The following is a 26,307-nucleotide window of genomic DNA, read 5'->3' on the forward strand; positions in this document are numbered from 1 at the left end:
GCAGCCCTTCATCATGTTTCTCTCTGCAGCTCACTCTGATAGAAAGGACATTTCTAAGTTTTCTAAGAATGACTTGCGTATCTCTGCAGTTAGCGTGTCAAAAAGTATGTAAAATGACTGTTGCTCCCAACCAATAATTTTAGTCCCAAATTATGTGTTCAACCTTAAAGTTCCAATCTGTTGTAAAAGTGTTCTCATTGGTCTTTTAACTATGATTATCCTGTTTTTAGCCAAAATTTTTCAAATGGAGGCCTTACGGTTCCCCTGTTTAAACTCGCACATGTCCAGGCCGGTCTTAAGTTTGCCAATGACCATTTGGTTGATCCAGAGGATTCATGGGAGAAACTCATGTGATCAGATGAGACTAAAATCTGATGTTTGGAGGAAAAAGAATGATGAGTACCATCCCAAGAAAACCATTCCTAGCATCATGGTATGGGGGTGTTTTTCTATAAATAAGACAGGACGACTGCACTGACTGGAGCCATGTAATGCGAGATTTTGGGGAACAACCTTCATGTCTGTTAGTCCATTGAAAATGGGTCATGGCTGGGTCTTCTAACATGAAAATGATCTAATAACCTAATAGAAAACCTTTGGAGGGAGCTAAAACTCCATGTTCTTTCAGTGACAGCACAGAAACCTGTCTGATTGAGAGAAGATCCATGAGGAGGAGTGGGCCAGTGTGAGCAAACCTGATGAAAAACTACAGGAAATGTTTGACCTGTATTATCGCAAACAAAAGCTACTGCACCAAATATTAGCAATTATTACTCAGGTGTTCAAATGCTTATTTGCAGGAGTAGCATACGAATACATTATTTAAAAGATTCTGCAATGTGCAGATTTTTTTTGAGTATGTCTCTCACAGTGGACATGCACCTAAGATGAAAATTTCACCCTCTTCCATGATTTCTAAGTGGGAGAACAGAACTTATCAAGGTGTTCAAACACTTAATTGGCTCACTTTAACATCGTTCGATAGAATATATGCATACAAAGAGTAAGGTTGTGTCCTTTACATGGCACAGTCAGAATAAAAGTCCCCAGAGGGGCATGCACAGTTTGTTACAGTGTGTTTACTTCCTCCTCGATTCCCTTTTGACTGTTTACTTTTTCCTGATAAGAGCGTTCAGCCATGCTGTCTGCACACATATTTTGTATGTCTTACTGAGGTAGGTCACACACAGTTCAAGGTTACTCTCCAGTCTGGCTCTTAGATAATTGTCGATAAAATTGATCTTAGCATCTATTTTTTTTCCTTTTTTTACTTTCCCCATACTTTTCTATCCTCCTCCCTTCTTCCAGACACTTCCCTTCACTCCCTCACTTCACTCTCTCTGCCAGTGTCCTTCTCTTTTCATCTCAAGCCAGATAAGTCAGCTCGGACTGCCAAGAGCAACGAGTATCACTGCTCGCCTGCCCCCCCCTCTCCTCTTATGTTCTTCTCACAGTGCACTGAAGCTATGTCGCAATTTCTCAGGGAGTTTTGATGCCTGGATGTCTCCTGTCCGGGCCCATCTCGTCTGAGCCGCAGTGCCGGGCCTATGCGATCTGAACTGCGCTGCCTCGCTGCAGGTCAGCCTTCACGGCCGATTAGTGTCGCAGCGCCACTTTGGTCACAAGTTGTCGGGAGCGCTTATCGTGAAGATCAACAGCGATCAGTCTCGCTGCTGCACTCTCCCTCTCCCTGCCAGAGTCCTCTGCATCTTCCTCTACCGTGTATTTTTTTTCCTTTGCCCTCTCGCCTTTTGGCATTACCCTTCCACCCTCTTTCATGTTTTCTCCTCAAATCACTATACTTTTATCTCTTCATTGTCATCCTGCCGTCCTCCCATCTTCAGCCATGTTGTTCATCTTTCTGGATCTGACCAATCACCTTTCTGCTTGTGATACAGAGGAAGCCAACAATAACTTCTTGGATGTTTTTTCCCCTCTATTTTCTGTTTAACATTTATCCAGTTCAGCAAACACAAATGCAGTTTGTATCAATTTGCTCCACATTCAAAAGCCCTCCATCGCTGTCTCAGCGCGCCGTCAGGCCTCGTCGGTGGCGGGAGCAGAGACGAGTCATGTTGAGCCTGTCTGTCGGGCTGCTAGTGTCACTTTCTGGAGCTGCTGGTCTCACTGACAGCGCTGGAGGGGCTGCTGGTCCTAGCAGAGTGCAGCCATCACCCAGTGACACGCGCAGTGTCATCGATCCCCTCCGTCTGGTGACATGGCATCCCTGCCTGCCTCGTCTTCCTCTCTGCCTGCCAACGCCCACCCCCGAGCTACCCGCTTTTTCTCCGCCACTCGGCAGCCAGTCACTCCAGTCAGTCACTGACTGTCTCCGAGGACTCCTTAGCAGAAGCTGACCTACATGTGTTTGTGAAAGCTGATACTTGGGTTCTTGATCTTAGACTTCAACCTTTTTAAGAAACAACAGTTGGAATGTAAAAAAAATAGGACAATGAATTATTAAACGAGTCGTCTTCGTCGGGTGGCTTTAGACCCCGAGGAGAAAACTTTGAGCGTAGAAGTTGATGTAAACGCAGATGAGATGATTATTAGTCAGTATCGCGCCTGCATGGACAGCAGAGATAGATGGATAGATGGATAGATCCTGTGTGCACAGCAGAACTAAATATGTGTGTGATTTAATCTGGCCTTGGCGAGTGTGCAGCAGTGACAAATGGATGCTCACCATGAAACCCCCTCATCCAAGAGACAGTATTAGTTTTTGCTTTAATTACCAGCTGCAGTAATGTTTCCTATCCATAACTGTCGCGCTGCTCCAACGCAGCCTGGCAGAGGGGTGAGGGCCTTGTCTTCCCTCTCAGTGGGCCTCCTGTCTCTTCTCCCCTATTCCAATCAGTCTATCCTATCTCCCCTTTTCCTCCTCCCCTCAATACCCTCCCACCCCCACTGCGCACACCTCATCTTTCATTTCAATATTTCAATATTTATGCCTCATCGGAGGAAGTTCAAAGTCACAGTGAGGAGGCATAACTTTCTCCCGCCTCCCCGTCGACAGCGCAGGACCCTGCCCAGCGGACATTCTGTTGGCTCCCCCAGCTGGGCCCCCTCCCATCCTCTGGTCACTGGTGACAGAGAGACAGTTGATGAGCTCCAATCAATATGCCAATAGTCATAAAGTAAAATTATGTTTGATTTGTTTTTATACAAGAATTTAATTCTCTCTTTGTTTTAACCTTTGTGCTATCCTAGATAGGTTTACATTAAAAGTGGGGTCATTTGGACCACTCAAGACGGCGCAGGGAACTTTGTTTTTTCAAGGATTTTTTATCTTCACTTGTGTCCATAGCAGACATAAAATCCTGTCCACCGTTGTCATGGAAGGGATCACACATCAATGTAAGGGTGGGGTCATCTGGACCCCATAAAAGAGCACAAGGTTTAAACAAATGTTTTAAAGGGGCCCTACCAGGATTTTCTTAAGCCTTTCAGAGTGAACTATATCTATATATAAGATATTATATTAACTTTTGACCACTAAAAAATGAATTATTTGTGAAATATTAGTTATATTTCGTGAGTCATTTCCTACCCGGAAGTAAAACGGCTCGATTCCTGAAGCTCCGCCTGCTGCTGCGTGTGGATGCAGTCTATTTTATGACGTCTGTGGCACCATGTCTGTATTTCTCCCACGAAAATAATGAAAACTTCTTCAAAGATGGATGCACATAGAATATATTTGCCTTTACTTGGTTTTGCCATTGTTACGCTGCTACACAACACTCACACACGGCTCCTGCACGGCTGTGCAGGACCGGGGGTTGGGGGGGTCTTAACGAGCGCCGCGGAAAAAGTAACAAACACCTAATTGAGCTGGAATTTATTAAAGACAGGACCCAGTTGGATGATATACAGTATTCTGCTTTTGCAATGAAATTTTTTTTGCTGATCATCAGTGGGTAAGGGGATAAAATGAGGGTTGTGTTAATCTGGGGGCGGAGCTTGCAGCACAGCATCTTCCTGGAGTGAGCTGGTTGCATCGATCTTTCGTCAGCACGTTTCCAACCGCTCGTTTTCGTGGGTATGGGAGGGGCTGCTGCAAACAGTTCAGGTTTTTAGAGGATTACTCTTTAATCCATGAACAGATCAAAACCCCTTAAATGTTGCATTCACACAAAATACAATTTGTGGGCCAAATTTGTGTCAATACTTTAATTTCAATGCCATAAGATGGATTTTTGTTGTGTGTGCAATCGGTCTGTATCCCTCTTCCCCACCCCAGTTTCCATCCCTGTCGGCACTCTTTAACGCTGCTGCGAGTAGCTCCCGCGGCTGACGCTACTGTGACTGGGATGTCCCCAACTGGCTGAGGACAGCTCTCCCCTATCGTGTTCTCTCTCTGCTGCACACCCTTTTTTCAAGAGTCCAAGACTCCAAACCGTCCCATCACTCACCTGTGAGTCATTACAGAATTGTCCGGAGCATTCATGGATCCTCGGAATTCGGAGTTACATGTCCGGGGCGAACAGAGCAGATCCAGAAAAGGAAAAAAAAAGCACAAGTGGTATATATACAGGTACATGGAAATTCACCCTGTGACATTAACATGCATCAAATTTGCTCCTCAACGTTTTGCCAAAAATGTGTTCATAAACTGGATGCTCCAGAACCTTGTGGGAGGAGCTTCTGTCTGAAGTTTTTAGTCCCATAGAAGCATTGACTGAATATCTAATTATAATACACGAAGGACGCAGATGATGTTGAGAAATCAGGCTTATTTAGTTTGAAGAGCTCTGCTAAAGCACCGTAAAACTCATCATGTTCGGATTCATGAGATCATTCAGAGATTTGCAGTTTAGGTTCGATTCGATTTAGGATTAGGTTCGATTCATATCAATTTAATTTGATCTATATTTCCCAAAGTCCCAAACAATTGTCTCATTGGGCTAATTGCACAAAAGATTGTTCACCATCTACTGCAGGAGCTGTGTCTGAATGACTGCCGGTTTCAGTGGTACTTCTGTCTCTGTGACCCAGCTTGATGACTTACTGAGCTGGAAGTCTGAAGATGGAAAAAATAATGAGAATAAAATTCGAGGATCTTTTTATTATTTTCTTGAAAGAAAAAAAATCAGAAGGAGAATGATCAGATTCTCCTCCATGTTGGTTTTGGACTCCACCTGCTAATCCGTGATCAACACTTAATGGGCCAAAGCTGAGTCCTCATTGGTAGACACGACATTTCTTCTTTGGCAAAGTTCAAATATTTGAACTCTGGACACACCGCAGAGGCCAAAATGCGCTGCTGCCAGATCGACGCACCAATGCCCAAATCACGCCACAGGACCTCTGATCGCATCTGTTCATTGACTTAACATTGAAACGGGAAACCCTGACCTCCAAATTATGTGTGAACACTTCTTAACACCGGGGATGTTGCCGGCGACACCAAAATAACACGATCTTTGATACAACATAACTCTTCGATCATTGAAAAAAAATCAACTTTTCAAATCAGTTTTGGACCATTATGCATTACGTACATTACTACTTACATTACTTGTCTTATACAACTGAATCACTCCAATATTGCTCACCATTTTTGTTGCACCGGTAATGTTAGGGGCTGTAAGACAGGGGGAGATTATGTAAACAGGGAGGTGTCATCAGCAAGATAGGGAAGAAGGATGAAGCCGTTACCAGTGGTCTCACCCACTACTCTTGTGTGAATTTCCAATGAGCCATTGCCGCTCTGCAGAACGTATGTCCTGAAATCCAGTTTTTAGATTTTGGCTAAAAACAGCATAATCACACTTAAGAAGATGATCGGAGTGGGCCTTCAAAGGGTTAATTCAATCCTCTGACTATTTTCCATGCTTTTGTCATTAAAACTGTGTCATATAAAGTTTTGATCAGAATGTTTAAAGGAAATTAAAAAAAAATTCTTCAGCACAACTGGTGAACACATATTAAACTTCGTAGAGCTCTAGAAAAAGATTTCCATGAAGTGTCCATAACTACTTTTCTTTCTGCAGGCTTGACTGACCACCTCTTTAGAAAGTCTACAGCCAGTTTTAATAACTAAACTGTCTGACAAGTCTGTTCTTTGTCGTAAAGATCTCTGACAGCTGCCGTCTGGTAATAGATTAGCCTAATTATAGCGTCCCTGAGTTTAGATCACATCGTCACAGACTCAGCCTGTCGCTCTAACGGCCATTAAAGCCGCTCACCACTCCCTTCCTCTTAATTTAAGGCCTAGGAAAACAAAGCAAAGGAAAATAAAAGGCAGAAAGCGAAAGAAGAGAAAGCCAAAAGGAAAAGGTCGTCATCATTTGCATGCGAACCTTCATTAGGATATGCGAATATGCTAAGAAGGTAGAGCTTGGCGCTTTGTGATGAATGACCAGCACATTGTAGAACAGGCTGAGATGAAGGCTCCGTCACCCTCATCTGCATAGCACACTTTATTGCCTTTATTTATTTATTTACCTGTTTTATGGCATCTCTTTATGATGCATGCTTTTTTTGCATTTAGTGACCGAGATAGAATTATAAATACACAAACAGACATGTACGCCTATTGATCAGTCAGTTGTGTGTTTGCACAAATCAGTCCATCGCATGGTAACATTAATCCTGAAGTCTAAACTTAGTGTCTAAATGGGGAAGAATTGAGTTTAATTGACTATTCGTTAGCAACATTGTCAGAGGATTTTAAAAAGCGCAACAATTTATAGGATTTTTTTACAATCAACCATCTCTAGCAGTGACTGTTCATGAAAATTCTGGGATCAAATGTCAAAAGGAGACTGGGCAAACTGTTTTGGGTTACTAGTTGTTAGAAGCAGAAACCCATGTCTGAACTTATATCCCCTAAATGAAAAAAAATGAATTTCCCCCCGTGGGACTAATAAAGTATCTTGAATCTTGAAGTATCTTGAAAACCTTAAAGTTTGGAGTAACTGTGCTAGGTAAGAAGCTAAAGCTACAGTTTGCACAGGATGATCAAAAGGATATTAATTGAATAAATACGTATTTCCACTGCAACAGTTGTATGGGATGCAGTGGCGGGCCGTGCATTTCACACCTAGGCCTTCAGTAGTGCTCCATCTGAATCAACCCAACCCTCAATAACTATTTTATGGCAATAAAACTTCTACTGCAGGTACAGCTGCCACACACACACCAAAAGCATAAAAAATAACCTGATAAAATTGCAATAATATTTAGGTATATAGCAAAATTTTACTCACCAAAAATCCGGATTATTTGTACACAAAATCCATCCTTTCTATCCTCAAGATGATTTCAATCACTCTGTCGTGCAGATTATCTGTGCGTTTTAGTTCCATCAAGAAGTCCTTTTCTATCGCCATGGAAGCTAATGCTGAAAGTCGAGCCTGCCCTGACGTATTTCTGGCATACGTTTTAATTCGCTTCAGGGCTGAGAATGTCCGTTCAACAGAAGCAGTGGACACGGGGCTTGCTAGCTTCGGAGTTGCCCGACCCCGCTTAACAATGTCCAGCTTTTCTTGAAAAGTCCGTCTTGAAAACGGCTTTGACAGTAAGTCTGCAACCAAATCCATTTCTTCTCCTCCTTCAGCCATTGTGGATTGACAAACCAGCTATTAAATTCGATATATTTGCCTGTGCAGGTCGCTACAGATTCAGTTTACCAGGTCTGCCTAGTACACTCTCCGATTATCCAATCACAGCGCGTGAAAATCCTGACGTTTCCGTGGGCCTGCTAGCTGGCCTATCACGTGGTCTCCTCCAGATCTGATTGGTTGAAGCAACAGTTTGGTGGACCATTATTTTATGCTACAGGGCCCGCAAAACTGATTGTGAAGGCCTTCAGGCAGATTTCTTTGACCCTAGCAACAAATGGTGCTGCAATGTGATTGGTTAATGCTTAAATAGGAAAATACACGTCTGGAAGCAGCGCAACCAGGGAGACAGCAATGAAAGGACGAAGACAGAGCATTTGGAATTATAGAATACGTATTCACGGAAATAAATAATAATTAATATCAGTCTGTGATTCAGATATTTTTAGGCCAGCAGAGAAGGCCTTGCAGGCCCTGACGGCCCGCCACTGATGGGATGGTCAGAAAATGCCCTAAACAGAAATCCACTATTCCTTGAAGCAGTTTTTATGACTATTGGCAGCAGTAGCATAGTGGTGTGGTGTGAGCACATGCTATTGGCTCATTTGAAATTCTTAGTTATCCAGGTCAAAGTAATCCAAGGCATCATATAAATCCTTTTGACTTTCCACCACTCAACTAGAACTGATGAAGCTTCTTAGATGAGAAGTGAAATGTCATAAAGAAAAGCGAGAAGTCAAGTTGCCTTGGAGAAGAAAACGTGTCTCGGTTGACCACTGTGTACCCATTTTCTGGCAGCTACTTGTCGTAGAATCAGTACCATCTGGGAGTTTCTGGATCTGTGGTGACTTTTAGATGTAAACCAAAGACATACATTTCATGAAAAACTTTTTTTGGCTTTGAACTATTTATGGGTTTTTATGTCTTTATCATTTGCACATTTTTACCCTTTCTATCTTTAAGCAATACGGTGCCTCTTCAAGTATTAATGTTTCCTTCCATTTTATGTTTGTCTCTTGATTTTTGTTGCCTTTAAGCTGTTGTTGTCATGGATGGTGGTGAAGGACCCAAATGCAGGAAACGAAATTTGGTGGCAGAAACAAACATTTACTAAATCAACTTAAACAGGGCAAATCCAGGAGAACGGAAACCAGTGGCAGAACAGAGCACATGACCTGACAATGAGAAACTGAAAACCAGACACTTAAATACACTAAGGTTTATTAACTAACTGAAAACAGCTGTGGATGATTTAACCTGAATGTGGTGGGACTGACAGGGAAACAGAACATGACAAAACTGAAGCACTGGATCATGACAGTACCCCTCCCCTAAAGGGCAGATCCCAGATGCCCAAAGATTTGTGCGGAGGGGACCTGGAGGAACAAAAAACACGAGTCCAGAAGACAGGGCTCCTTCAGCCAGACGGATGTGAGGGGTATTGGAATCCCTCCAGGAACAGATGTGGACAGGAGCGGTCCCATTGACTCTCCCCAGGGAGAGGACACATGAAGGGGAGCAGTCCCAGCAACCCTCCTCATGACAAAACTGAAGCACTGGTTAATGACAGTTGTTTTTTTTTAACTTTTTATTGTTTTGAGCAATGTTTATACGTGTCAAGTGCCTTGTGCTCTATAACATGTTGATGAAAAGTGCTTTACTAATAAAGTGGTTGGTTAGTTTTATGGTTTGATGGTTGGATTTTGGTTGGTTAGTTGGTTGGTTTGATGGTTTTGGGATTGGGATCAGGGGTGTAGTTGTTTATACTTGTTGTCTTCTCTTTCTTTCTCCCACCTGGCTCTGCTTCCTCTTAATGGTTGCACCTGTGCTTGATTGTCACGTCCTCTCATTCTAGTCTGCGTTCTCCGGCCAACCGTTGCCAGATCGTCTTGTGAGCTTTACGGGTGTCACGAGCCCTCTAGCCTTCACAGATTCAGTAATAAACAAGGACTTTATTGGAACCATTGTGTGTCCTGCATTTGTGTCCACGCCCAGATCCTGACAGATGGTTGATCAATCGAGTCGTACTGCTTGACTAGTTTTTGTAAAGACCATAAATATGTTATTGTAAAGACACCAGATTTACTTGTTGATATGAACCAATATTTCCAGCACTTGGATGAATATGTCAGACATGTGTACCAAATAAGGTTTCTGGGTATTTTTTTAAGATTAAAAATAGTGTGATAACTTGAATTTGCTTTTATATAAACTTTATGTATTTTTGATTATATAATGTATGCGCACGTACTCTTGGCCTATATGCAGGCTTTAAAACTCAGGAGTTGCAGGTTTGTTAAACGGATTAACTGGAAGAGTTGGCGAACGGCTGGCACGACTTTGAATGAAACCTTGCTAGACACTTTAGAATTAATTTTTCCTTTTTTTGGGTGCTGATAAGGTGGCTGACAAGTCTAAGGGAGAGAGTCTTCTGTTCAATCTTCTATGTTGCCGGGGCAGCAGATGGTGGATGTCAGGAGAAGCCAAACACGGACACTTTTTGAGTGTGTGTGCGCATACTCAGAGAGGTGAAGAAGTGCGTTAACTTTGAAGACATTGTCAACTTTAGCAGCAGATTGTGTAAATTCCATCACTCTTCAGAAAGTCCATCGTTTCTTTGCCATTTTAGTCAGCTGACACCAAGCTGAACTTCAGAGGAAAGTACAGTTTGGTTAGATAAGATGACACGTCTTGCTTCTGAGGTTCAACTTATCATATCCAGAAAATGGGAACTTCCAGTTTCAGCCGTCTTTCCTTAGTTCTGGTTCTTTGGAACTAATAAGTCATTCTTTGATGAGATGACTGAATATTAGAGTCGTAGCGGTTTATTTTGCTCCTTTGGAGTGTGACCTTAGCCGCCCTTCAGAGAAGAGCAGGGATAATGAGAGTGGTAGCCGGCAGAAAGACAGGACTGACAGCCCAGCTACGCCCTTCACTCAGCCGGCTGAGGAAAAACGTCAATATGGAGGCCTTATGTTTTATGGATTATCTGCTTTAGCAAAACTATAGCGGGAGAAATGCAACTCTCCCTTGTCATGTTGCTTCAGTTCTTTTTAATGCGTCAAACCACTCACCAAAACAACACCAGCAGAAATTAAAGGCTGTCTTCTTTGTTTTTCAGCTCCTGCCCTCTTAGCCTTTCAGCATCGCTCAGGTCTGATCTGAGCTCCATTTTTTTCTGCCTTCCTCTGACTAGCATTCATTTAAAGTTTCTGATTATGTATGTGTGTGTGGAGACATTTATTCTAACATGCTGTAATGTGTCTGTCGAGGATTGATGCATTATAGACCTCCTGCTTCAGGATTTTTTTTAGTTTAGATTGTTAATTTTCATTTCTCACTCCATTTCTGTCTTTCCTTATTGGACCGGTCTTTCTTCACAATCTTCTTCATCCGTTTAATTTGTTCTCAGAGGACGAGCAGATAGATAATGTGGTAAACAGACTGAATAAATCATGTTTCTCATTTTTTGTTAGTACGGGGGCATCGGGGCTGCAGTTTTTTTTTTTTATCCCCCAAGGCGCTGGGGGGAGTCTTGCTTTTGTAAACGTACCCAAGTGCAGCCCTGTTACACACAGTTTAATCTGCCTGCTGGGGAGGGAGAAAAGGTTGAGGGGGTTGGGTGGTGGAGATGGGCTCCACCGTGGTTTCTGGCTCTTGAAGGAGCTTGTGGGGTGCAGAGGTTGTTGTGGGGGTCTTCACCCGGAATTAGGTTCTTTAACAGGAGAGCAGGCCTTTCTTTCATAATGAAGCCGGTTTGATGTGGGGGGGTCAGAAGGACACAGGATGGTTCAGGATCTCAGAGATGTCACACTGACTTAATGATTGCAGTTACTTCAACATTTGTAGTTTTATACATTTTTTTTCCGTTTTATTATGAAACAACTATTTCAATAACAAGTAATTGAATGTTTTAAGTTTTTTTTTGACAAGAATGCTTCTAGCTATTTGTGTAAATTTGCACTTACATTTGATAAAGTGATGATCTGTTGTTGTTTTTTTTACTGAGTTTGAAGCCAAAAAGCTTAAAACTTAAAATGTAATCAAAGGCATTTAAGCAAATTCCACCTTGTTTCTTTTCTTTACTTTCCCTATCTCTCCATTCTTCAAATCCTTGTTTATCAGTCTGTGCTCTATAAAAGTAAATAATTAATTAAAAGTCACAGTTTTGTCTTAAATGTCTGAAATATTTAAGTTGTTGAAATAATTCCACATTTTGATAACCACTGTTCTCTTCAAAGTCAACAATGGAAAGAAGAAGAAGAAGAATGTATTTATGTAGCACTTTTCACAAGAAAAAAGTGCAAAGTGCTTTACAAGACATGATTTAAACACAATACAGATGTTATAAAATAGGATAACATAAACAAAACAACAAAGGTAAAAATAAAATAAATGTAAAAAATAAGTAAAAGGCAGTCAAACATAAAAAGTTAACTAGAAACCCTTCTGACAAAAAAAAGACTTTACAAGCTTTTTGAAAGATTCAACCAGGTCGTCACGGGTTTTGAATCTTCTTCTCGGGACTTAAAGCAGATTTTAATCTGAGGACCAAAGAGAACGGTTGGAGGTGTAAGGTGTCAACAGTACAATACACAACTATAGCAGTTTGAATAAAAGTATATGCATACATATAATTATACAATAGTATTAAAAAAAACGTATAAGCTTTTTAAGAATAGATGAAAATTAGTTACATGCATTATATCAAGATGCTTTTTACAAATATTATAGTTATTCCATTTATAAACAATTAAAAATGTCTGAGTTTGTACCTCTAAAAGTTACTAACTCCTGGGAGAATCTTTTTCTCGAACCAAAAAGTCAACGTTCAAATATCAGTTCAGCTCATCTTGTGATATTTCCGTTTAAGTGCTGCATATTTTATGGAAATCCGATATGGTTTGAGACAGATTTTGATTAATATTATTGAAAGCAAACGCAGCACAAAATGAGCTCTTTATGCTTTTGTTTCGCTTTTCCCCATCAACCCCGCCCCCCGACGCGCCCCACACACACACCTGAAGAGCCCATGAAAACAGATGGAAACCTGCATTACAAATTACTGCACATCATAGAAATTGTGCAGCAAGCTTTTTAAAATACCAGTGCTGCCAGTGAGGCGCTTTGTAATTTATCCCTTCACGGCTGTTAGCTGCACAGCGCAACGGTGATTTATTTGGTTTAAGAGAAGTTTTGTTTAGAGAGATAATGAGCAGGACTTCTCTTTAATGATTTAACACGCACGCTGGAAAGGAGGAAGGGGGGGAAGCACATATATTTTTCATATCTTTAACTGCACTGCAGAGAGGAGAAAAGAGAAAGATGCATTAGCAAGAGAAGCTAACAGCTCCTAACAACCGCCGTTTCTTGATTCATTTTGTTTTCTTGTGTAAAACGACTTCTTCACCCCTTTTTGTAACACCTAATTATTTTAGCATGTTATGTGTTTTACTCAAACTGTTTTTTTTAAAGGCTGTGCTGCGTCCTCACAGCGTTTGCTCCTCTTTTTTTTTCTGATCTTTAAAAGTGGATCACGTTTGTGCTGATGCCACACAATGAGCCGGCTTTTTCGCGGCGTGTTTGGGAAAAGTGCTTCTGCAACAGCCCTCTTACCTTGTTCTTTTCCCACCTCCCTTTTCATCTTGACACCCAAACACAAGTATTATTCTCTCTTGTTCAGCATTTTCAAGTTTCTCTGCTCACTTAGGATTTAAGTCCCAAATTAAAGCAGTTAATTAGAAAATATAATGAAGCTAAGTAGCATAATATGCAAACAGTTCTCTGACGCTCTGGGCTGGGGGGCTTCGTAAAGCTGAAACTGCCATCGGTGCATAACGATGATGATATCAATAATAGATTACTTCATCAATCGCTGTTCTCTTGAAGATGGAAATGCGCTGTTGGGAAGAAACAGAATTTTTATTTTTCATTATTCTAATTTTTTTTTTTTTTTTTTGCCCCCTCTTTCTCTTTTCTTTCCTGTGGCTGGGAAAGGCGTGTTTCATCTCCCATTAGGGTGTGCTCTGCATAAGTGCAGGTGGAACTTGCTCTCCCTCTAAATGATCCTTTAATGGAACAGTGTGCACTGGAGCCGGGAACTCTATGGGGCGCTGCCACTGTCGATGAGAACTTCGCCTCAATCAATCCGTCAAGCCCCATCACCTGCCTCAGCAGATGATCCAAAAACCCCTTCGGAGAAGCAAAGTGAGCTTTTTATGTACCTCCTCTAAGACTAAAGGACACGTACACACAAAAGCGCCAGCATCATTAGTGAGCGGTGTCTGTTTCACTGAAGGCCTTGACGTTGATCTGTCGTCAGAGAAACACTTTGCCTCCCTTTATTTTGTCAGGATCTTAGAATAGATCAAATGCTTGTTTGTTTGTTCTGGCACAGACTAAAAAACTGAATCAATGTATTTATTTATTTTTTATATTGTTACCTTAAATGGTTCCAAAAGCAGATGTCCTTAGAAAAGATGTCCTCCTGGAAGGATCGGAGGTCCAGGGGAGGGTAGCAAGAGTCAACATTAGTATTATTATTGACAAAGATTAAAGTCTGGTTCACACCGGACGCTGAAGCGCTGCAAAGCGATTTGGGCACGCTATCCGTTTGAACTCCAGTTCACACCATTTTTCCGCGACGGTCGACAGGCGCTTCTGCTCAGCTGTGGTTACTTAGAGCTTTTTTTGCCATCATCAGACACCTAAAACCACACTCCCACGCTCCATGGTCGGCCTACTACGTTGATGAGAGTATGTGTTTGTGTCTGTGTTTTTAGTGTATTGTGTTTGTGTGTTTACTGTCATCTCTACAGTCTGTTAAGATATGAAAATATGATCACATTTGTCAATCGTGGTATTTTACTGTGAAAAATTGGTTATATTTTGAAAATTGACAGTATTTTCTCATGTGTGTTGATGTAACTTCCTGCCAGAACTGACGCGGTTCACTCACGGCTCGCGCAAAAAATAGACCAGACGGCGAAACAATCACTGCACGGCGCAAGACGGCCACGGCGCTTCACGTCTGATATAAACCTTTTTTTTTTCGTTTTTATTCAATAAAAGGAAAACATGAAATACATTCTTGAAGAACTCAAAACATAAAAAAAAGAAAATAAAAGGGGACAGAAAGAGGAAAAACGTATATTGCCGGACTCTTTTAACAATCAATCAATCAGTAAGAAAGAAAACCACAACATTCTGCTCATTTAGGATGCAATAGGAGAAGACTAAAAGAAAGAATAAAAATGTAGAATACCAAACATCCACCAGTGCAAAATGAACACCTTACTTCTGGCATGAGTAGTTTTTATTGATGGATTTGTACTCACTGATTATGCTATTTTATACACACACACATATATATATATATATATATACTCCATATACTAATACACATCGCTCCTTTAGAAGTATTGTGTGTTTTTGTAAGATGTATTCTGTAGGTTAACAAGGGAATGGAAGTGACCTCCGTTCCGTCTTGCTTCCACAGTGCGTCTGCGTCTGGTGTGAACCAGACAAAACAAATCATGACTACAATCTTCATTAAACATTGCAAAAATAACCAAAGCAACATTTTTAAATGAAATCTTGAGCCCCTCAAATGATTTGCTGCGCCCCTATGTTGCTTATACCGGCTGATCTGGGCAACCAGCTTCCTGACTTTGGGCAAAATCAGTGCTGTTTCCTTACTATTCCAAGAGAAGATTCTTATTTTTTTATTTTTTTAATAATAACTCTAATCAATAATAAGAATAAAAAAAGTTTGAAATACTTATTATCATTTGATTTGTTGAGGCCTTCCACTCTGCTGTTCTCATTTGCCACCTGTCTGTCCAGAAAAGGGCATCTCAATTATTTATGTCAGATATTTACCCCCCTTTGGTTTTTTCATCTACATTTATATCTACATGTGGAAATTTAACTTTGGATTTACAGTAGTATTTCCCCCCCAATCCCCACCCAATCCAGTCCAGTGCCGGAGGCTGGCTTGTACAACATCCAGAAGCCTTCCTCTCTCCATCCTCGTCGGTGACGTTTTCCTGTCTGTCTCTCTGTCAGAAAAGCAGCTGCTCTGTCTGTCAATAAATGTCTTATCTTTCCACTTCTTGTTCCTGTCTGTTTATCTGTCTGTCTGACACGTCGGCAGCTGTCTCGGCGCTCCAGGGTTGCTGTCAGCCAAGTGTTGCTTTCTGTTCTTCTGTCAGTTCACCTGCCTGTCACTGCTTCTCAGATTAGACATGTCAACTCACTTCCAGCTTCTCCACTTCTTCTTCAGGACGGCTTCGTGAGAAAAAAAAACTCACAAACAAAACAAGGGAGACACTAGTAATGTTTACTGTGAGGAGTGAATTAGCTATGACAATGTGAAATGTTCCGTTTCATTTTATGGATCTTCTTCTTTGGTGTTAAATTTAGCTTTTGGGTTCACATTATAAGTGCTTTAATATGATCTGTGTTTGTTCAACAACATCAGAGAACTGTGATGCCGAGCGTTTTCATTGATCTTTGCTTCTAAATATAAAAATATACTCATTATTTAAGTACAACGCTGACAAACTGGGGAACGGGAGAATGGAATAGCAGAAGGCAGGTAAAGACTGACAGAAATGTGGATATGTATGACCTGAAGAACATAGATGGAGGTGGTGTTCTGATGGGAGGGGGGTAGAAGATGGAAGGAAGGGGAGATGAAGGGGGTGGGAATATGCAGAGGGGAGCTACCTGCTGCTGATGGAAGTCAGAGTCAGTGAAGGATGGAGGGCGATCCAGCTGTGACATTAAAGCAGCAGGTGGGGGCCATCATTAGAACTGGCACAGGAGGCTAGATGAGCCCACACACACCTCTCATTTCTTTGGGGCTGAGTGGACCACTGCAGACTGTGTGTGTGCGTGTGTGTGTGCGCACTCATCCATAACAGGAGAAACATAGTTCCTAACTTCTGAGCTCATACTCCAGCACTATCATTTCCTGCTGCACTTTCTATCAGAGGTTTCTGTAAAGTGGTGGGGGCGGGGATCTTCGGTTTGTCTGGTAGCTATACCTCCTTTTAGACATCTTTTGTCAAAGTGCCAGGTGGATGTTTGTTTGGTTTGAGGTAAAAAACTGTTTTACTGCAGTTTTCTCATCTGTTTTCGTACTGAACTCACCAGGAAACAAACTTAATCCTAATCTCCTAATTCCATCTGGTGTAGAAGATGGTGACGGACAGAACACTATTGCTGCGTTCACATTCGGCTCAGAAATGTGCTTCCAATGAAAAGTCTATGTAAATGCACGTTTCAGGCCTTTTAAAAACTCTCACTTCTACACATTGCTACACAAGTTTAAGTTTTAAAGTCTGTTTTTAGGTACTACATACATTAAATACGCACCGAAAGCTAAAGCAGTTGAACTTTGACTTATCAGGGACTCACCTTTAACATCAACGTATGGATGGCATTCTTTTCAATTCACGACAGTGCCACTCATTTGAAAAGTCATCATATGAAACCTTAGCTATGTCCGAATTTGCACCCTAGTTGCTAACTACTAAAAAGCTAGTGCAGGACTATCTAGTGCCTTGGATTATAAAAGTAATTTAGACATCATACTCACTACTTTTTTTTTGTAAAAATCTAATCAAAACAAGGATTTTGTGACATTTATTTATAATTCCAATGTTCTGATTATGAAAATGTGGATGGTTTATTGAAAAACATTTTTTTATATATATTTCTTTTACAAAAATTGTTTAAACGTAATGCATTATGGTCTATATTCAACAGTCAAATGAGCATCTATCCACAGTGATTTTCCACAAAGACTTCTGGGAATTTTATAGGGCACTCAGTTTTGGAATGTTAGATTCGGAATGGAGAACATTCTGTAGTGCACGATCTTTAAGCCTCGTTTCCACTGAGTGGTCCAGTACGATAAGTAGTGGTACGGTCCGGTTAATCCTGGCAAGCGTTTCCACTCAGTGAAGCCTAGCTTTCACTGAGCTGTTTGTTTTCACGACGCATGAACGTGTCATTGTATTGCAACGATTAGAAAAGCAAAAATGGAGGTCATCATGTAGAACAGAAATTTAATGTTGTTTGAAAGAAGATTGCATGTGGCTGAGAAGAATACCGCCGATGGAAACGTTAGCTTAAATGAGTGCTACATTCGCACTTTCTAATGTTGTCATCACTTTCTGCCAATCAACGGGTGGCTACAGCAGCTCCGCCCCAACCGTTCCGTTCCGGGTCAGAACTGTTCAATGGGTCAATTTTACAATGGAAATTCTCAAAATACTGGACCGGACCTACCGTACCGTCCCAGAACGAACCAGACCACTCAGTGGGAAAGAGGCTTTAGAGTTTCCACAGCGAAGTTATGTCCTTCTTAAAGATATACTCTGGTGAAAACCATGTTTTTGGTACTTTTAACATGTTCTTGTTGTATTTTTCTGCTGATGGAAGGCAAATATAAAGAAAGTTAAGCTTAAAATTGCATTTCTGAGTATTCCTTTACTCAAACTGTTGTGAATCAGGAGCAGATGTAAAATGCTGGTTGAAAAAGAGCTTATTAGAAAAAACACTTGGTGGGCCACAAGCTCTCCGCTCCAAGCTCTTGTCAACGGGTAGGGAAAGAGGGGCGGGGTCGCTTCACACCAATGTCCTAAAAAACCGGCACAGAATTGTTTTGATTTTGGCTAACAACAGCATAATCATAATGAAAAGACCACTGGAAACGCTTCTAAAATAGATCAAAAGATGATCGGAGTTGGAGACTTTAACCCTCCAGGAATTGAGCAACAACTTGTTGATTGCAAAGTGTCATTGCACTATAGTCAGGGAGAATCAATAGATAAAACTAAGTCAAAAGCAACACAAATATCTTCAGAGAAAGCAGGTTGAACACAACTTGTTTGACCCAACTCTGGCGTGCTTCACGCACAGGCTGATGGGCTTCCACTATTTGGGGGTGTGGCGTTCCGGCGCGTCTAAGCCAAGCCTCGCTTCAGGCTTCTTCTTAGATCTCCCATCGCCTCTGCATCTGTATACGGGTCTATCCAGGAACACCATTAGGCAAATGAAGTTGTTTGTATCAAATATTGACATGTTATCTCTTCATCGTCAGGCGTGCGGGAGGGAAGAAAAAGAGAAAGATTGTAACTGTGGGTAATTGAGCCATGTCTCCCCTGCTTATCGGTAAAGCTCCGGCACGTCACGGACCTAACGAGCTGTGGCGCGCCGATTAGTCTGAAGGGAAAGTCGAACGTGAAACACCAGAGCCTCCGTCTTTCTTTTCCCTTTTCTTTCTTCCTTTTTTTTTCATATCTGCAATGGATATTATGAGCCTCCCCGGAGGGCAGAGGCACAGCCTTATTAGTTCAATTCATGAGGGAAAAGAGAATTGATATGGATGAATGGCATGTTAGAGTATCCCTTTGTTACAATAACCATCCAGGCTGATGGTTTAGGTTGATGATGAAGCCTAAGGCAGCAGGGCGGCAAACTGAAGCCCTGACCTGGATGTACATATACCAAGGGCAGCGGCCTGATCTCACTCTAACAAACAGATTGACCCCGTTAATATCTAAACACATAATTTCTTTTTTGCTGGTCTGCATCAGGAATTACTTTTAGAGAAACATTTATCAGTCATGTTATTATGTGTCAGATAATCCCAACTAATTACAAACGTGTGATCATCCCTTCCTTCTTTCTTTCAGTGTGTGGCTATTCAGAGCTGCTGTTGTTGTGCACGTTTGTGAATAATAAACCCTTATTGTGCACGCATGCATCTGTGTGTGCGCACAACTCCCTTTTCCGGCTGTCTCCACGGGGCATTAACCAGCTTGCACCGGTGCTACTCTGAAAGTAATCCGGTATAAAAAAAATGAAATAAAAAAAAGGAGAGAAAAACATGGTGAGATGAGAATCTCACAACATGCCAGTTTGATTTGTACCCTTTGCTATCAAAGAATGCTAATTAAAATCATATTTTGCATAAGTCTTGTCTTTCATCCACATATGCAAATTGCCCCTGTTGCCTTTCAGCACTCTGTAATTAGGTTTATGAAGGACAGCTGTAATACATAATTAACAGAAATGTTTGCAAGCTCTTTCTCCCTCCCTTTTTCCTGCACGTCTAAACACGACTTGAACAAGCGAAAGCGTTCCAGGGTTTTGTTTTTCTCTCAAACGTATTGATAAGTTGTCTCACACGCCCCCTCACAAATACCCAAATGATGCCGTTTGTTGTTTGTAGATGGCGGTGTCAGTCAGCAGAGCAGCGTTCTGATCTATCCATCCTCTCTGATTGGAATGTACATGACTTAGTCGTCCGTTTGCTCCCAGTTTAACTCCGAGGCAGCGTTCTGGACGGCTGGACGGATTGAGTCGGAGTGGATTGAGAAAAATCTGAAGTGATGGTAATGAGGCAAAGCACTGGAACACGCTTGAATATTTATATGTTGGTGCGAGTCGGCCTGAGGGGTGTCGATGACGGGCGGGACTCGGAGGCCGCGAGGGGATGGAGGAAGCAGACATGCACGTGTCCAGGCGTCAGGGGCTGAGGAAGAGGAGGACAACAGCTGACATTGCCACATAAATGGTGAAATAATTAGCTCCATAAACGACCGACTGAGTGAGAGGGAAAGCTTCAGGAGAGCTCACACGGGTTTGCATGAGAATAAGCGAATAACTGTCGACTTTGGAAAAGAGAAAAAAACGACAGAGACCAGAGGAGGGGAAGAAGAAGGGCCAGCTCTGATTAGGTTTGTGCAGCGACATTGCCAATACACGTCGGTTCAAGTCCCTGCAACTCTTTCATGTAGCTTCCTCTTCAGTTCCAAGATGTGGTCATTGTCTCTCAGTTGCACTGTAATGGGAAGTGATGGGTGCTAAATGAAAAGGCCAGAGGATGAAAACACTGGTGTAGCTGCACGGATGTCGGAGTAGTTAGTCCTGTCATGCATTCATTATGTTTTCATATGTTGTTTTGGAGACACGGTGAACTCGGAGGCCTCCATAGATCCAGAACAATGCGGTCACAACAAAGCAATGCTTCAAGTACGACTGATTTTTGTCAGATTTTGTGTGCCCTGCTGCTGCTTTGTGTACTACAGGTAGAAGTATTTTCAAACCCTTGAAGATTTGGAGGCAGTTTTCTAAAAAAATATTGTAAATCACAATTTTTTAAGTAAAAAACAAACAATTTTAAAGTTATGTTTCACAAATGCTCACAGGTGTCTTTCCTTCTCCAGTCTTTTGTATAACAGAGAAATCTTTTGACTCCAGGTCTTATGGATACTCCAGTCCTCGAGGGCCGCAGTGTCTGCATGATTACCTAGTTCAGGTGTGTCCAGCCAATTAGAACATACCTGAGGAGGGTATGTTGGAAAACATGCAGGAATGCAGCCCTCGAGGTGTAGAGCAGACCTTAATTCTTGAAAAACAATCAGAATCTGATAAACAACTTTACTCAGTAGCCTCACTGTATTGTACAAGGTGGACCATTAGTTTCCATACATAGAAAAAATAAACGATATATATTGAATAAGATTTTATTTATGTAATGTGCTCCATATGATTACCGTTATACACATATTGATAATTGTTTTCCATGCATTAGTACTGGTAAAGTTATGCTGGTAAGTTATATTAGTCACAAGTTTCTGATATATTAAAAGAAATATAAATTCTCCCATATAAATTCTCCTGTATATCACCTTTTGTGGTCTTAAATTCTTAAAAGATTTTTTTCAGTGAAATTTTACATGCTTTATCTTTTTAACAGTAGTCTGTGTTTTGCGTCCTGATTGGCTGTTGGCCTTGTCGATCAATCAGTCTTCTCCATGCCTTGTCTCCTATGCAAAATGCATTCAACTTTCCTCATAAAAAGATCTTTGTTTTCATTTTATTATGCTGGACTACGAAAGTTTGAACTTTTAGAGTTTAAAAGAAGAGAACAAAGTGTGAAAATGTTTGTCTAAAAAAGTGTGTAGTGAGGGATTTTACAGCCTTTAAAACATCCTTAACTCTACTTCATTTCGTGGGTTATATTTTAAACATTACCCCCACAATAACAGAGGGAACACTGTACATTTAAAGGTAGATGAACTTTCCTGCTTGTGTTGCAGCTATCTCTGCCCTATCTGCTGCTGTTTAGCTGGAAGTATTGATTTTGGGTAGTAAAGCACCATAAAGTTAAAGTCCCATTAGATGTCACACACTTAGATGTGTGAAATTTGCTCTCCATATTTGACCTATCCCCTGAGGGAGCGGTGATCTGCAGACACAGCTGCGCTCAGGAACCATTTGGTGGTTTAACCCTCCAATCCAACCCCTTAATGCTGAGTGTCAAGGATGGAGGCACTGAGTCCCATTTTTACAGTCTTTGGTGTTCCTGGATTTGAGCTCACAACATTCCAGTCACAGGGTGGACACTCTTCCACATGGCCACTGAGGTGGTAAATAACTAAAACACCATTTACCATTAGAGTTTTTGACTACAAGCCAGTGACAAACAGGAAGGGATGGTTAAACTAAACCAGCTGATGGTAGGTCTCTGTGTAGACATGTCTCAATGTGTTGATAAAGAAAACATTTTTCCTGTAATTGTTGGTGAGTCAATAGATTCTCCTCACTAGTCACCAGAACATCTTATGGTCTAATGTTTCATTGTTTTATGTAGAGTGTTTGACCTCTGATCAGAAGATTGCAGATTCGGTTTGCCCATGTGTTGAAGTCTCACTGGGCAAGACACTGAACTCCTGATGGTTATAGGTTGTGTTAGTCAGTGACGTTGCCATCAGTGTGTGTGAAAAGGTGTGTAACTGTAAAGCCCTTTGGTCCTAGTAAAGTACTATATAAGTACACATAATTATAGCATTCCTTTAGCTACCTAATCCAGGTCTATTCAGATTTGTGGTTCTTAATCTGTTTAAAGACCGCAGTATATCTCTTGATTTGTCAGAAAAGCATCATTTTTTAAACTTTCCACACTCGTGTGTAGCACTGATCACGAGTTTGACTCCATCGCCTCTTTAACGCGTGTTCTCCTTTTGTTTTATAGATGGGCCTTTGTGATGAAGAAACATCTCAGCACCCACCTGCTGGGAAAACACGGAGTCGGACAGCGAAAAGAAAGGTAAAGCCAGCACATGCAAGTGCATTCTTTATGATCTGTAATCTGCATTCCAGGTCAGGCTTGCTTTTTATTTAGAGCATATGAAAGACTTTTTTGTTTGTCTCTGAGTTTCTAAGAAACTTTATCTGCCAAACAGAAGAGCCTGTTAAAGTAATTTCTGCAACCTGACTGACATGTTTAAGGAAAGAGATTCAAGATGACTGCACCAGACCTTTTAAACCAACGATTTCCATTTTTAAATATCCCTTTAATCGACTTTCACTCCTTCTGTCTGATTCATCCCATTTTCCGACAAACTTTATTCTGCCTTCGCCCTCATTTTTATGCTTTCCCTCTTGGATTTAGGAGGACTTGGGTTTCTTTTACCATGTGACTGTGGATGAGAGTTCTGTGTGCTCAGCCCTGTCTGTCAGAAGCAGAGCCCTGCTGTCAGTCTGCGAGTGTTTGTGTGTGAAAGATGAGCAGATGAAGTTGTGAAGGCCCCCCCTCAACCCTGACAAGCCAAAATGAGACGTTAAACACCCGTCAATCTGTCAAGCCAGTCGCTGAAATAGAAGCAGACCTGCTTTTTCATTACTCCACAGGCAGATTGATGCTTTTGACAACATGCTGTATTAGATGTGACAACTGGCTTCAGATAGAGAATCCAGCAGCCCAGCCAGATACCTTTCCATCTCCCCAACATCAGCTAAATTCCTCCTGTCAGCTGCTCATCTGCATCAGATGAAAACAAATCCTGGCGTCCGCAGCTGCCTCATGTCTTTGTCATTTTCAGTTTTGTTCTGCAACCTTTGTTTATCCACAGATTTTTTTGACAGCTTCATCCTTTCTCGGAGCTGACTTCATTTTCCACTGACTCAGGATGTGGCTACGCTTGTCTACGCCCAAGTTTGGGTTTGATTCTAGCTTTTTTTAATGTGAAACGGGTCACAGGAGGTTTGAGTAACACGTCAATATGACCCATTCACTGTTTAGATTTTATAGACAAACAGAATTTGGATTAAAAGAACAAAGAATCATTTTTACTCACGTACAGCTTTTAGAGAGTCAAGCACTGAGAGACTCAGATTGCAACATTTTCACCAAGTTTTTTTTAGTTTAGAGATTGAGCAGCAAGGAGGACTGTATAAAAAAACTGGAACCCCTCGTTTTCCAAACAAGAAGTACCGGCTGGCTCCAAGAAGCCAAAATCCCAGACTTCTATTAGAAATAAACAGCCATTGCTCTGCTACTACTTTATTTTTAACTTCTTCTTGTTATTTCTAGTTATTTTTCATGTCATTTTTTATGGCAAGTTATTTAAATTCTAAACTGACCAATCAGATGCCTCAGTACATATAGTAGTGCCTGCTCACCCCCAATCTAACATTTAACTTGACTGACATATTTTGGACCATCCACAGCTTACTTATGATGTCTGGCTCCAGCATAGTAGAGACTGAATTGACTTTGTTTTGTTGGAACCGGTAGTTTGCGATTTTCCATGGAAACTCGCTGCATTTCTCATATAGAGTCATTGAGAAAAAAAAGACAAAAGTTTTGAACTTAGTTGCCCGTTTTCTCAAAATATATTGATTATAAATACTATTGATATTGATTATTAATTGTTTTTGTTCACCCAAAACTGGATAAAATAGGAGATCAGCAAAAACCTCACTTTGTCATTGCTAAGTAAACATGTGCAATACTTCATAAATACTTTGAATCCGTCAATTTCTTTTAGAAACTAAAGGACATGTCACATGCCCTCTATATGTTTATCAAGGAATCCCAAAAAAGACATCCACAATTATGCTCTATTTACTAGAAATCTATGTTTTAGCTGCTTTTATCATGAAATCACCATCAGGGATTTACAAATTAGACACAATATTTACAGAGTGGCAGCTGCCTGGAGCAGCTTGTTCACATCTTTCAATCTTGAACTTGTTTTAGAAAGTTAGTTTTGTCTCTTATATATATATAGTTTTTTTCTGTTTTTTATCTTATTGCAGTTAAGTATGTATTGGAAGTTTTTCATACCATAAATCCTGCAACTTCTAAAGCCAATCTCCATCGTTTTCTAATTAAAAGCATCAATGTAAGGAAAACATCCCAAAATGCAACATGACAGCAGGCGTCAGTCTGGGCACGCGTTTAATGATGTCATAGAGATCCATTTCAATCAATATGAATCTAAAGCACATATTTTTTCATGATGATATAATGCAAGACAATATATTATATAACAACTTTTATGGTATAGATATCAGTCATTTCCAAAAAAATATTCTCATTCCTTTTTTTTTTACAGTCGCTCTTTAGTTTTAATAGTGTGCTACGACACATTATACAGTCACAGAAACATACAGATATACCTGACGCTAAATAACTTAAACATACAAGCAGTTATGCAAAGAAAGACTGAAGGTAAAAGAGAGTTGAAACAATGAAACATTATTGCAATCACTCAGAACTGAAAAGCCTTAATGTGTTTTGCAGAAAAAAAATGTTATTTTAAATAAAACGAACTAATACAAAAGAATGATATACTGTAAGAATTCAGAGTCCACAAGAGTGATCTTACATTATAATATCAAAAATCTTCAGTAGCCTCCAAACTCATCGTTGTTAACACCTGCTGTTAACAATATCACAGGAATGTAACCGACCCTTCCATTAGAAGTGTTTTCATTTTAATTTCAATAAGAATTATTCAAATCTTTTTAGCTTTAAACATTATGTTAACATAGTTATGTTAAAACATCCTTGGAACTTTGTAAATAGTTCAATGGAGATTCACTATTTTTAAGGCATTTTTTAGATTTTTTTGACCTTGTCTTTGCTATAATTGTGAAATTATACCTTTTTATTTTGTCTCTACACATTTGATCTTATTTTTCATAAGCATAAAAACAGTCAGTTTTGTGTTTTGGAGCAAAAATTGACTAAATTACCTACTCTGAATTGATTTTAGGATATTTTTAGATTCATTGTGCAATTTTTGTGTAAAATAATCTAAAATAAATCTGTATCTGGAGTTGTACTGTAAATCCAGGTATCAAGCATTACCACAAAAAACAGATTTAAAGATACATTATTAGAACACAGTAGTAAAGTACAAAAAAAGCTCAAAAAAGACCCCGAGCTGTTAAGGGTTAAATGCTAAGGGTTAAAATGGCTGCCCTGGTTACTGTGGAGACTTTTTAACTATTTCTATTTGGGTATTGTCTTATTTGCCCAACCTGATTAGAGTCTAATTCTTGTGAAATAATTGGACAAAAAATATTTTTTTCATGTATAAAATTAACATACTTTTCTCCTTTTTTGGTTTTCCAGTTTGCTTATATCCTATACTTTGTTATTTTTCCATCTCTTTCAGTGTTATCTTTTGTATTTTTTCATATATGCAACCAAAAATATGAGAGCAACTTGTCTATTTTTAGAAAGAAATCCTAAGATAGGCTGAAAAGAAGCCAAAACACAGACTTCAGAAGTCTGTCAGGAAAATGGAGGACTATTGCTTGAGACTTTTCAAGTTGTGTCCACTAAAGCCAAATCTAAAGCAAAGCGGGGTGACTGGAGCCCCTTCACTCGGCCCCGTGCTGTTATTTATGGAGAACGACAAACTGT

The 26,307-nt window shown here is 40.5% G+C and overlaps 1 protein-coding gene across 2 annotated transcripts in view; it reads left to right on the forward strand.

The window, feature by feature from the left end:
• Positions 1-26,307, forward strand: part of znf407 (zinc finger protein 407) — a 188,700-nt gene that overhangs the window by 56,887 nt on the left and 105,506 nt on the right. For both annotated transcript variants that reach the window (XM_024263492.1, XM_024263494.1), the window contains exon 5: positions 22,621-22,695. In XM_024263492.1, coding sequence (XP_024119260.1) covers positions 22,621-22,695 — 75 coding nt within the window. The remainder of the gene's footprint in view (positions 1-22,620; positions 22,696-26,307) is intronic.

The sequence above is a fragment of the Oryzias melastigma genome, linkage group LG16 (assembly GCF_002922805.2).
Source record: "Oryzias melastigma strain HK-1 linkage group LG16, ASM292280v2, whole genome shotgun sequence".
In the NCBI taxonomy this organism is placed as follows: domain Eukaryota; kingdom Metazoa; phylum Chordata; class Actinopteri; order Beloniformes; family Adrianichthyidae; genus Oryzias; species Oryzias melastigma.